The sequence below is a fragment of the Euphorbia lathyris genome, chromosome 9 (genome assembly GCF_963576675.1).
Source record: "Euphorbia lathyris chromosome 9, ddEupLath1.1, whole genome shotgun sequence".
Lineage (NCBI taxonomy): Eukaryota > Viridiplantae > Streptophyta > Magnoliopsida > Malpighiales > Euphorbiaceae > Euphorbia > Euphorbia lathyris.
In genome coordinates, this window is record NC_088918.1 from 73,679,186 (window position 1) to 73,692,614 (window position 13,429).

Consider the following 13,429-nt stretch of genomic DNA (forward strand, 5'->3'; position numbering starts at 1 on the left):
GACGCACATGTAAAGTGTAAATGATAAAATTCATTACGGAAAAGACAGTTTGATGAAGGCCTAATGCTTCCACAGCCCCCTTAACTTGTCCAAATTGGTCACTTTACCCCCTCAACTCATTGAATGTCCTATTTATCCCCTTAACTCTATAAAAGTGGTATTTCTCACCCCCTCAACTTGTCCATTTATCCCTCCAATTCATAGAATGTTCTATTTACCTTCTTAACTCCATAAAATTGGTATTTTTCACCCCCTACAATTCGTTATCGAAACCTAAATTGATAAAAAAAAATTAAACGTTAAACCTATATTTATACTATTTTGTAAGTGGAACCTAAATTGATACTTCCCCAAAAATCATAGGCCTATTTTGGTACATTAACTTGTTTATATTAATGTTCTTGTTATTTGTATTTTTTATCCGTTCTTTCTCTTTTCAACTTTTTTTACTACTATAAATGGATAAGAAATACAATTTTTATAAAGTTAAGAGGGTAAATAGGATCATAAATGGTGAAAAATACCACTTTTATAGAGTTAAGAAGGTAAATAAGATATTCGATGAGTTGAGAATGGGTAAAATGACAAATTTGGACAGGTTAAGGGGGTGAAAAGTACTATTTGTATAGAGTTAAGGGGGGTAAATAGGATATTCGATGAGTTGAAAGGGTAAAATGATCAATTTGGACAAGTTAAGGAGGCTGGAGAAGCATTAAGACTTTGATGACCTATTTCTAGCATTCGACCAAATTTATGAACGTTTAAAATTGTTTTCGGCTTCCAAACATTGGAAGTTTTTTTACAACTTTAACCCTTAAAAAAAAAATCTTAAATTTTATTCAACCTTGAAATCCCTAATCCATTAATCCCTAACTTGGTTTGTTCCTGCTTCCTAATCCTAGCAGAGTCGTAGTTGCCGTTTTTCCGAATTCCGTTCGCCGATCGCAGCCATAGTCGCTGTTCCGTTCACAGTTCTTCAATCCCCAGTCTCTGTTTCAGGTTGCTCTTCCACTGCTATTTCAATTTCCAGGATACATAACTTTGCTTGCTGAATTGGAGGGACAAAGAAAGAGTTCAAAATTTGGTATGTGATTTTCATATCAGATTTCCAAGTTAGACAATGCTGATAAGCACTTCTATTTTAGTTGATCAAGTTCATAAAAGCAGAGCAATCTATCATATTTTTGTTTTCATAAAATAGCGAAGGATTGATGCTCATGTTCTTTTTGATGTATGCCTGAATTTTGTTCACCAGTTGCTTCTGCCGCCGCTCCTGTTACATTCGCCACCGTTTTGTCGGCAGTTCGATTTTGACTGCAGTTCTGGTTATTGGATCAAGTCAGAAACTATTGCATTAACCATTTATCTCTCTATCTGATAAAGTTTTAGTTACTGTATTTGGTTTGATTTTAGTGAATATTTGATTTAATTTAATAGTGATGCGAGTCACTAAGTTTTTTTGGAGAAATCTATGGAATTGAGATTTTAATGGGAGGAGAATTTATGTTCTTGGTTGGGTTGCATTGAATGACATTATCTCCATTCATATTGTTAATGAAATTAAAATAGCAAGTTCCATTTGCAGGAATTTTCAAGGTAAATCACGCAACGATATGTTTGGGCAATGTTCACTGAAGTTCATGGATCAAGCAACAAAATTGGAATGTAATGGTAATTTATGTCTTCATTGTGCAGCTACATACTTGCTTTGTGAATTCTAGTCATTGAATTATTTGCAGAAAATGCTTCTGAAACCCATCAGGGATTTGAATGGCCGAAGCTATCTAATATGTCATTTTCGACTTTTTCCGGTTAGCATAGTTAGTTGTTTCCTATTCCTTCTCCTCTGTTCCCTTAAAAATGAAATTTCTGAGTGTTGAGGCCTTCGTCAATAATGATGATACTGTTAGAAAATCTTCGGCCCCGACTTATACTTCATCCGAGGATCCTTTCTAATCCACCTTCAACAAGCTCTTCCAAATTCACATTTGGTCCATTCAACTCATTTATCCAAAAAAGATGGAAAAAGCCTGCTGATACTGCTCAAACCCGGTTAGAGAACAGAACAAGAGACTCTAAACTTGACAAACTCGCAACTGATCTCAAGAAACTTAAAATCATTCGTCAAATTTATGAGCTCATGTCTAGAAGAAAGCGTGGTCCCTTTGTGTCTGTCCAATTGATGTCTCGGTGGAAGAACATCGTTGGACTGAATGTGACTATGGGCGAATTCGTGCACAAATATCCTCACATCTTCGAGGTATTCATGCACCCTCAAAGGAGGAATTTGTGTTGTAGAGTCAGCAGCAAAATGCGAGCTTTAATCAATGAGGAAGATAACATTATTCGAGAGTTCGAATTGGAATCAGTAAGAAGGGTTAAAAAACTGTTGATGATGTCAAAAAGCGGGAGACTTCATGTTCATGCTTTGAGGTTGATCAGGAAAGAATTAGGTTTGCCAGAGGATTTTCGGGACTCTATTTTAAACAAATATAGAGATGATTTTAGGTTGGTCGATTTAGAAACTGTTGAATTAGTCGAGCCCGACGAGAAGTTAGCGGTCGCCGAAATCGAGGAATGGAGAGAGAGGGAGTATAGGGAGAAATGGTTAAGTGAATTTGAGACAAAATATGCATTTCCCATCAATCTTCCCACTGGGTTTAAGATTGAGAGAGGATATAGAGTGAAACTGAAAGATTGGCAAAGGCTTCCTTATTTAAAGCCTTACGAGAACAACAAAACTGTCAAAATGCGCACTCATGGAGGAGTGGAGCGGTACGAGAAACGAATGGTTGCAATAATCCATGAGTTGTTAACCTTGACAGTGGAGAAGATGGTTGAGGTTGAAAGGTTGAGTCATTTTAGAAAGGATTTAGGTATGGATGTAAACACCCGGGAATTGCTTTTAAAACATCCTGGGATTTTCTACATATCAACTAAGGGAAGTTGTCATACTGTTTTTCTAAGAGAAGCATATGCGAAAGGGTGTATGATCGAACCAAATCCGTTGTCTGTTGTCCGGAGGAAGCTGCTGGACCTTATCGTACTGGGTTGTCGAAACACGAAAGAGTTATCGAGCCAAGTGGAAGTTAAGGAGGTAAGCGATTGTATAACAAGTGGTGGTAAAAGGAAAACAGATGGAGACTGGGTTATCCCAATGCTGGAAAATATGAATGTTGAAGATGAGGAAGGCAAGAGTGTTCAGAAAGATGGTTTTGATGAGAGTAGCAACATCATCTGCAATGTAACATAATAGCCTCAGGCTTTCATAATGTTATTTATATGTTAGGTAGTTGTTAAGAAAATTTCATGTTACAGTTATTTGGCAATTTTCTAATACCTGAAAAGCACCAAACTCTAATCTGGAATTGCCAAAACTGGTATTATGAAGGACTTTCTTTCATTTAACTTGTAATTTAAACTACAGCCAATTCATGATTATACCTACTTGTATGTTATTTTTCTTGGGTAAATTCCAAAAAGAATCATGTGTTACACTTTTTTGTTAATTATATGTCTGTTTATTTTATGATCGGGAGGGGTTTTCCGTTTTGTTAAAAAACGCGAATCTTTTAGTTTCACATTAAAGTAATAATTGTTAACGACTTCAAAATGAAAATTTTAAGAATGAAAGTTGTTTAGGATATTATTAATTCTTGGGATTTTTTGAGATTATCAAAACCTCGATCCTTTCATGTCGCAAAAACCAAAAACCACAAGTATACGGTTGACAAAAAGTGTTGAGTGTAATCATCATGTTTTTTTTTTTTTTTTACTTACCCTTAAATATTTGCTTCATACGATCTTAAAGTTTATGAATATGAAATACATCCCCGATATTTGTTTTAACATTTTCAATTCCTATATTATTTAGAATTATCATTTTGTTCGCTTTAGTTCCCATGCTGCATTGACATATCCACCTTTTAGTTAAGAAAAAAAATGCAAATTTCGGAAAATGGAATTTTGATGAAGTCAATTTCATTACTATAAGCTTAACAAACTTGGAGCTGAAAAAAGGTTTGGCAGATTGAAGTGAAAAAAACTGAAAAAGAAAAAGCACATAATGATTATGGACAAGAAGCATAGTTTAAAATAGATGAGATATTATACACACATGCATATGCTGCCAAGTATGATGATCGTACAAGATTATTTAAACTTTTTTCCATTTTCATATCATTAATGATTAATCAGTATAGTTAAATAGAAGATCTGGAGAAAGAATCAGAAGGAGTTTGTGTAATCCTGATTTTGCTTGATTCTGTTAATAAATCCAATGAAGTTAAAGAATATGGTGACACTACAACTTCCATCTCCTTTCCTGCACTGTCTACCAGAGTTTGAGCAGGAGAAATCTGCAGTGTTTAAACCAGAAAGAATTAGATAAATAAGAGAATTTCTTTTCCATTATCAGAAAGTAGAAGCACAAATTTGAGGTTTCAAGTTTAACACATTAGGAAATCCGTAAATTTGACTCAAAAAATCGATTGACCCTTCAATTTTATGGATATCTCATTAGCCCCATGAAGTTGTTTAATGTGACGTGATTAACCCCGTTATTGGAGGTTTAGGCAAATTGAAGCGCATACCACTTCAATTGAATTTAGGGGACTAATAAGTCGTTTTAAGCAAATTCATAGGCTTAATAGGTCATTTTAAGTAAGTTCAATAGATCAATAGGTCACTAAAGTAGGTTTATAAGATAATGAAACATCTTCAAAAAATTTAAGAGGCCAATATATTTTTTACACCAAGTTCAATATGCCTCTGATGAATTTCTGAAGCTCATAAGAAAATGAAATGTCTTCAAAATTTTCAAGAGGCCAATCGAATTTTTAGACCAAGTTCAGCAGTCTTCTGATGAATTTATGAAGTAAGTTCATAAGATAACGAAACATCTTCGAAACTTTCAAGAGGCCAATCGATTTTTTAGATAAAGTTCAATACGCCTCTGAATTTTTAAAGTAAGTTCATAAGATAACGAAACATCTTCAAAATTTTCAAGAGGCGAATCATTTTTTTAGACCAAGTTCAGCACGCCTCTGATGAATTTCTAAAGTAAGTTCATAAGATAATGAAACATCTTCAAAATTTTCAAATGGCCAATTGATGTTTTAGACCAAATTCAGTACGCCTCTATTGAATTTCTAAAGTAAGTTCATAAGATAATGAAACATTTTCAAAACATTTAAGGCGCCAATTGATTTTTTAGACCAAGTTCAGTACGCCTCTAATGAATTTAAGTTATCTATTTGTACATACAAGCATCGAAAAAGGAAAGGTAGGACTAGGTGGAGGTAAATCATACTGATGGTCACTGAAATTTGGGATGTATTTCACGAAGATCGGTGAGTTTAATTTTCTTCCACTAAAATTTCACTAAAATCAAATGAACTTCACATTTGATTTCAATAAACTCAATCTGGTCCATCTGTGTGCAAAAAACTCACTAAAATGTTGACATGACATAGAAAACAGTTGATTATATATCAAATAATTGCCATGCCGGATAAGGATGTGGTCTTTTAAATTTTTGTGGCTTAGAATATGCCACATATCTACTACATTAACCATAAAATTTATATCCGACATTAGCACTCAGTGGTGTATATAGTCAATTGCCTTCAGCGTCGGGTCACATTCCGATAAGTTTTTGTACACAAATTGATTGACTGGAATTACTTTTTTGAAATCAAATGTGAAATTCAACTATTTTATTAAAAGAAAATGAAAAAAATGAAGTTAAATGATATTTGTAAAACACATCTCAAACTTCAGTAACCATCGGTGCATTTTACCCGCTACAAGGGTCAGATTTGAACATTAATAGGAGACAGAGAAGAGAAAAGAGGGAACTTTCTATCCAATACCTTTTTTGGTTCGTTGAAGGAATTTTCATCCATTAGATTAGCAGAAGTAAGAACAGTCTTTTGTGATCCAGAGGCTTGTATGGAACTCAGCCCCAATCCATTCACAGAAACTTTTAGATTCACCTGACTGCTCCCAAAATTCACTATCTGAAAACATAATGATTATCAATCTTATAATCAGAACATCCCAAAATGAAAAAGAAAGCTTTACATCTTTGCTCAGTGGAACACAACTATGGAAAATAAGCACATATTGCAGTGGGGAATTTGATATTTATTTCAAAAGGCTGAAGATGAAGAAAACTGTTAAACCTTTATTTTCAGGTACTTTTCACCATTTGCAGAATTCTGCCAAATAATTGCAGATGCAATTAATGAAGCAGAGGAATTTGTTTGAAGGGTGGCATTGAGAAGAGTTGCTCCACTTGAATCCGCAAAGAAACGCTGTACCCAATAGCTAGGTGTTCCGTATACGTGAGAGGCGTTAAAGACAATAGCATCGGGGTTCCACCTTCAACATTGATTTCCATTTGAGTGTTAGAATGGGATAAAAGTTTGGTGTCAAGCATTCTAAGATCTTATGAAAACGAGAAATTACCTCCGGTCATTGGTATGCACAAAAAGTGGTGCATAGCTCGCCATCTCAACAACATCACTACAACAATGAAAATAGAGAAGTCAACCCCATTGCCTTCTGATGAGTGCACAACCAGAGAAAAGAAAAGAACACCCTTTCAAATAGGAACTGAATTTGAACTAAGAAAATCAGAGGAAGATATGACAAAACTTATCAAGAACATTATGACATTATGAATTGTTCCACCACTCTTTCATTCCAAGAGACACGTGGGGCAATAACGTTATCAGAAATTTCATTTGTTTTATCAAATTAATTGTGTGTTAGTATAAATGCAAGTTCTGATTCTGAAACTAAAGAAAACCTGTTCTTCTCCAGTCCGATGAGGAAAGCAGCTTCAGCAAGTGCAGCTAAAAGACTGCCTTGACCAGCATCTTTACCAGTCACTGCATACTCACTCACAAAAGCCTGAAATATAGTAAAACTAGGACCATTAAATTAAACACACCGGATTGCTATTTTGCTCTTTCCCAAAAAAGAGAACTATACAAAATCGTACCTTGGGACCATTGCGGGATGTTCTATCAAATTGATGTGCCATGTTGAACAAGTTGTTGGCAGATGTATAAATCTATTTGCATATCCAAGGAAAAAGTCTGGTTATTTGTTGCCTCACCAATAATAAAATGTGATATAGGAAACACTGAAGTGCTTGTGAGAAACTACAAGGCCAAAGTCAGATGCTTACATGAAAGTCATAGTAATCAGCTGGGTGATCCAAAGGACGAGAAGAACCATCACAGTTTGAGATTATTTTGATGTCAGGATACACAAGTTTTATTGCATCATAGAACTTGAGGTAATTTCCTGTCAAAAGATATATCAATCTGAGCTCTTAAACAGCACCTTTGCAACATTTGCAGACATTTTAAATACTTCTTGATGGGAAACTACTTTTGTTTATCATGTATGAACGTGGGACTTGAGATATAATCAAGAAAAGTATTTCACTAGACATGAAATAATAACTTCAGAGCATTGTACCAATAAATTACAAATGTAGTCCGTAACTTAAAATTATTGACTTCTATAACCGTTTTCTCAAAGGCCTTAATTCAACAGTCATGAGAAATGATGCATGGAAAAAATGTAATATCCTTGAAAATTAAACAGAAACAAACTAGATTGAACTTGAAATATATACTCAGGCATTTTATTTATGCTCTGACTTCATTCTTTGATCTTTTGTGAGAAAAGGTAACAGATTAATGCATGTATGTGTGGATATACGCTCATATTGATGTAACTAATTTACACACAAGCAGATAAAACCATGGACTTAACAAATATAATGCCAACCTCGATAATTTTTCTTTCCACAATCCTCATTTCCGACAGCAACATATTTCAAATCAAAAGGCTCTGGGTGTCCCATTGCAGCTCGTACGGAGCCCCATGTAGAGCTAGAGTCACCTCTTGCAAATTCAATACCATCAAGGGCTTCCTGCAAAATACAGGAACAAGTTACAGATTTTCACCAAGAGAATGCAAAACTAATCTGATCCTACTTTTGGTGTGCATTGTAGAAGAAACATAGCTATTCCATAAAATATTGATTCTGACCAACTAGAGGTATGCTACTACAAAAAGGAAAATGTATTGCTCCCGAAAAACTAGCATAAAATGTTTATCATCCAGGCCATTAAAAAAAAGCAGATATATCCATTCATTTGTAGCCTATCATTTGCATAATTACCTCTAGAGCAATCAAACCTATTATATTCTACACCTATCCTATATTGAACAATGGCAGCATTTTCTGGCATTAACACAGGCCCTCCTTTGGTCAAAGAGGCACAATACCTATCAATCCAATGAATCTTGCTGGATTAGTAGTGAATTATGGAACTCTTATATAATTTTCAATCCACAAAAATTGAAATTGAAAAGTAACAGAAGGTGATAGATGTATTTTGATTTTATATTCAGAAAATTCGTCAAGGGAACAAAGATAATAGCCAGATATGCTTCAATTGTAATACGGCACCTCAAATTAGAAAATAGATTTTTAGCCTGGTATCACACGCAGAAAATAATGAACTTGCAGATGTACAGAAGTGCAATCAGATAGTAGTGCAACTAGTGAACTTACTTGTACAAAAGGTAAAATGCTGGATGTATCAACTTGATCATTATGACTGATTCCTGTCAAATTGATAAAGCAGATAAGCTAAAAAAAGTAAATAAACCCGACTACATACTGGCTGGAAATATTCAAAATCAAAGCATTCGTAAATTACCATTATTGAAAACCCATACTGGCTGAGCACCAATATCTTCAGCTAGCTGCAGAACAATTAACAATTTTATAATATTTAATCTATGCGCTGTGCGAGTTTTTTATCTTAAAGAAGTTCATGCCATCCTAAGTGACCAGAAAAATTAAGATACCTACTTGAAGAAACTCATAATGACCAAGTCCATCATCAGTCCAATACATCCAAACATCACCAAAGTGCCCGGGTCTCTCCTCCCAGGGTCCAACTGTTTCCTTCCAGCGAAATGCATTTCTTAACCATTCACCCTCGACAAAACAGCCCCCTGATAAAATGTATAAAGAAGCTATTGCATTATAAAGTTTCAAACCTCTCAAGCGAGCACAAAAGCATGCTGTCTAAGAACCAGTAACTAGATAAATATAGTTACATATAAATGATGAAAAAGAAAGAGATCGAATTATGTTAACTAAGATTTGTACTAGATATGACATATCTAGATAGAGCCACAAACTGTCCCATCCAAATGATACAGACAGAGAAAAGTAGTCAACTTGACTTTGAAATAGTGTATAGAACATCATATCTAAAACCCAACTACAAAGATTCATATATTTATTTGAACATACAAATCTATCACATGCCATCCAAAAGCAAACATATTCATATCTTGTGTACCTGGAAATCTGAAAAACCGAGGTTTTATGTCCGCTAGCATTTGAACAAGCTCATGTCGGAATCCATGTCCCTATGAAACAAAATTTGCAAAAATTTTTATGTAAAGATGAACAACATTCTCTTCCAATGCATGAAACAGTATATTTATTGGCAATCTAAATTCATATAAACCCTTAAATTTGGGGTTGAACTTTCTACCTTAACTTCCTATTTGTGAAATTAAAGTTACAGATGTTCACAATATAATACATCTATTCTTGCAGAGTGTGGACTGATTTGAACTCCGAAAGGCATGTATGGCACCTTTTCTTATATGTTTTTACAAAACCCAAAAAGATTTAAGTCAATGTTGTTACTGAAATTGAAAAATTGCAACGAAAATTGAGTCCTTGATAACCTAACCTAAACCTACCTATCAGATGCCACAATACAGACTCATATGTTTCCTCTATACATACAATGCTCTTCTTCTATCCTTTTTTTTCTCCAAGAGGCCACCAATCAACCAAAACAAAGGCGGAGAATTCTATTTTTAAAGTAATCTTAGAGTCACAGTGTTAGGGACAGTCAAGGTTCCATTATGTTGTCAATGACAGATTCACCCTGTAAGTTCTGTCAAATTATCCAGGTCCATCACAAATATCCTTTAACTTCTATTTTATATCTTTTAGAAAGATCACTACATTCTTTATAATGATCTTTTATAAGCTTGTTGTTTCCTGGTCAGGGATAAGTTACGAACCACTTTGGATCAATACTGATCTTTTATAAGCTGAAAATGACCTTTTCATCTCAAGAAAAATACTATTCTATGAATTTGTATATTAGTTATACTGCTTTACTTAATCAGACTAATCCTCAAATTAAGGGAACATTCACCTTTTTGACAGCATCAATCAGAATCAGTTAAGCTGATCAACATCAGTATTCCTAAAATACTTGGGCTTTGATAGTTTTGTCTATTGAAAGGAAAAAATTTACTCACAAGGATAAATAGAAGACATAACATAACATCAAGATGACAAGATTGAGAAAGAGAAAAACAGAACAACATATAGGTCATGCGATTAAGGGACCTTATTTCCTAATAACTTATAGAAGATAGAGTACCTTATATGTGTCTAAGGGTATAGCTGATACTTGATCAAACCATATTACACCTTTTTGGGATGTAGTCAATTGCAGTCTTGAATTTTTATTTGTTTCTTTTGCTTCCAATAAAATCTCCTCCTTTGTCCAGTTCTGAACATCAGAAGCTCTGCGAGGAGAACATGCAAAAAAACACAACAGTTCTGTAAGCAAGTGATGCAAGAACACATATGCATTGCTCGTTATATTCAAATGGTGCTCACATAACGTTGGCAGTAGCCAATGTCTGCAAACCATCTGAGCTTGTCAGCGACACAGCTACATTGATTGATCCCGATGAACGAACATAAAGTACCACTTTATAGGTCTTCCCCTTTTCAATGTTCTAGAAAGAGAAAAAAAAAATCAACATTAAATAAAAAAACCCGGCTGTGCACCCAATACTGTAAAAGAAAATTATGCAATTTTAGAATAATTTAGCATTGAAGAATATCACATTTTACGATTTAAACTCTTCAATCTGTTATGCAATGGCATCAAAGCTTGTAGCGACTTCCAGTTCATACACATGTTCAAAAGAAAAGTGGCGGACATAAAGTGATGAAATGCTTTAACTACTTCTCACCATGCCCCAAAACCCAGGATTGTATACACCAACTCCACCGGCTGGACAAATATTGGTGCCCTTCTTATCGCAGAGCACCTCCATTCGTAGTGCAACCTTATTTCGCTCAAAGCAAGAAGAACGGTCAGTAGATACAAGTAGAGATGAACCATTGCCAATTATAGACCAAGGATCAATATTTGAGGGAACATTGGGGCCTCCAGCTTCAAAACCTATAAGGAAAAAGGAAAAAAAAAAAGATACATAACAATGTTCTTATATTAAGTACTCTGCAAACTTACAGTATAAATGGCTCTCTCAAAAGCACATAACATTTGATATGAGAACTATTTAGCATTGAATAAATAAAATTTTCAGCAATAAATGATATCCAGCTTCATAGCATAATCACTCCCTCAAAAACAGAGAAAATACTTGATTTGGAACTGAAAGCTATTTTAGTAAAACAGAAGATTTATCTCAAAATATATAAGAACTCTAGCAGCAAATGATATCTAACCTTACAGTATAATGACTCCTCAAAAACATGGAAAATGTAGTACTGATAGCATTAGTGAATAACCAATTCCTATTCTTTTGAAAAAATTACTATGAATGAATGGTGAATGTACAATATACCATGTCAGTGCAAAGAACTTCAACACATTTAATACACAGAAAGTTCTCATCCATGAATTTTCTTTTAGAATATAGAAGAATTCTTTTAATGTAATAGAATTAGGTAAGAATTACACAGCATAGAATAAAATATCCTTCTCTTAGCTCATACAAAAAACAAAAACATATTTAAACTCAAGTGAGTATTAAAAACTGAAATCAAGTTGATCCAAAGAAAAAATGCAGAAATGAAAAACTCGCACCATTATCTACACAGAAACATTTGACCATTAAGCATATCATGGTTGAGATCCCAGAACATGAATCCCATCATATCTTTCTCTAGTTATCATGATTAATTCAAAGGCTTGATACGAATATGAAGTTACTGAACGGATATGCATCAAATAGTAGTATTCTCGGAAATTAATAGATGCAGAATTTACCTCGGTTGTTCACAAGCTCTCCCCATATTCCACCAGCTCCAGCATGGTTTATCTCCTGCAGAAATACATTTACAAAATGTACGTTGACCACACTCAGTATACTATCAAGCGGATAAAACTACAATAAGCTTAACTCGAAATAATCAATTGTTACAAACTATGAATTGAAATGCAATGATTAAATTGATACTAGTTAGAAGCAAAAGCACCAAATACGTTATAAAATACACGATCAATCTAAATTGAAGGACAGTGTCTCGGGAATTGCAACAACGAAACAAACAAAACTAACTAACCTCAAAGAAAATTCCAAAAAGCGTTTCAGGTATAGTTCGAGTCACAGAAGCATCAACAAACAATCGTGCGGTAAGATTGGCCTCAAGTTCACCAGCAGAGCATCGATATTTCAAAGAAAGGCTAATAAAGAAGAACAAGTACAGAAAAAACCGAACACAAGAATCCATTTCTCCACTCACCGCATCCAATAATATCTCGATCACCGCTCAATTCAGGCCACTTGCACCTGAATCGAATCCAAAAACTATATTTATACAATTATACATCCAATACACTAAAATTGAAGCTAGATTATGTCGAAACCAAGCAGAGTGATGAATACTGCGTTGAATGAAGTAAGCAGAGGAGAGAAAGAATACCTGAAGAAGAACTTGGAAGAGAAGAAGCGAGAGAGCAGTGAAGGAGATGAAGGTGTTGGTTTGACTGAGGAGTAGATATATAAGTAGGCGCCTGAGTGGAGTGGAGATAGCGAAAATGTCACAACAGACGGCGCGGATACTTAGCAATTATTTGTTTTCTACTTTATCCCTTTTTGTAGACTTTGCTTCCACGTCAACTCTCGGCAATGCTCATATCCATATCTGGCTGTGGATTACAAGGAAACACTTTAAATTTATTTTTGGTTTATTATTACAACTATTATTATTATTAATAATTTGGATATAAGGTTTAAATTTTGTCATATCATAGGTACGAAATGATAAAAAGAAATTATTGCTAACATGTAGAAAATTTGAATGTTGTATTGAATATGTTAAACGGTCTAATTTAATGTTATTCCGCTGCATTATAAGTGTGTCACGTATAAATTAATTACTAAAAATGATTAAAGTGTTTAAAATATTTACTATGTTATAATTCTAAATGATCTTGATATAAATATGAGTTTAACATTTGTCTCTTGTAGAGCAGAATACGTTGGAAAGATAAGCAGTGGAAGATTCGGATCAAACACGATTTTATATTACAGG

General features: G+C 34.3%; 2 protein-coding genes across 2 annotated transcripts; one reads left to right on the forward strand and one right to left on the reverse strand.

The window, feature by feature from the left end:
* The first annotated feature begins 788 nt into the window (after nt 1–788).
* On the forward strand, nt 789–3,500 carry LOC136206812 (protein ROOT PRIMORDIUM DEFECTIVE 1). The gene is made up of 2 exons (XM_065997988.1): nt 789–1,084; nt 1,586–3,500. Exon 2 carries the CDS (start codon nt 1,895–1,897, stop codon nt 3,251–3,253), a length of 1,359 nt encoding a protein of 452 aa, XP_065854060.1. The 5' UTR covers nt 789–1,084; nt 1,586–1,894; the 3' UTR covers nt 3,254–3,500.
* A 652-nt stretch (nt 3,501–4,152) lies between these two features.
* On the reverse strand, nt 4,153–12,972 carry LOC136205798 (alpha-L-arabinofuranosidase 1-like). Its single transcript, XM_065996590.1, has 18 exons — nt 12,818–12,972; nt 12,458–12,684; nt 12,162–12,216; nt 11,119–11,330; nt 10,757–10,878; nt 10,515–10,662; nt 9,405–9,474; nt 8,906–9,051; nt 8,751–8,796; nt 8,603–8,655; nt 7,810–7,954; nt 7,199–7,317; nt 7,010–7,081; nt 6,815–6,918; nt 6,472–6,528; nt 6,186–6,384; nt 5,874–6,020; nt 4,153–4,358 (listed from the first exon to the last, which is right to left on the reverse strand). The coding sequence occupies exons 2-18, from the start codon at nt 12,623–12,625 to the stop codon at nt 4,203–4,205; spliced, it is 2,019 nt and encodes a 672-aa protein (XP_065852662.1). The 5' UTR covers nt 12,626–12,684; nt 12,818–12,972; the 3' UTR covers nt 4,153–4,202.
* Nucleotides 12,973–13,429: the final 457 nt, after the last annotated feature.

Excerpts from the sequence above, each read along its gene's own strand:
- LOC136206812 (XM_065997988.1), top strand. The coding sequence starts at position 1,895 with ATGATGATACTGTTAGAAAATCTTCGGCCCCGACTTATACTTCATCCG.
- LOC136205798 (XM_065996590.1), bottom strand. The coding sequence starts at position 12,625 with ATGGATTCTTGTGTTCGGTTTTTTCTGTACTTGTTCTTCTTTATTAGC. Across the intron at positions 7,318-7,809 it reads TGGAAAGAAAAATTATCGAG|GAAATTACCTCAAGTTCTAT; the intron begins GTTGGCATTATA and ends ATCTTTTGACAG. Across the intron at positions 6,529-6,814 it reads ATCGGACTGGAGAAGAACAG|TGATGTTGTTGAGATGGCGA; the intron begins GTTTTCTTTAGT and ends TCATTGTTGTAG.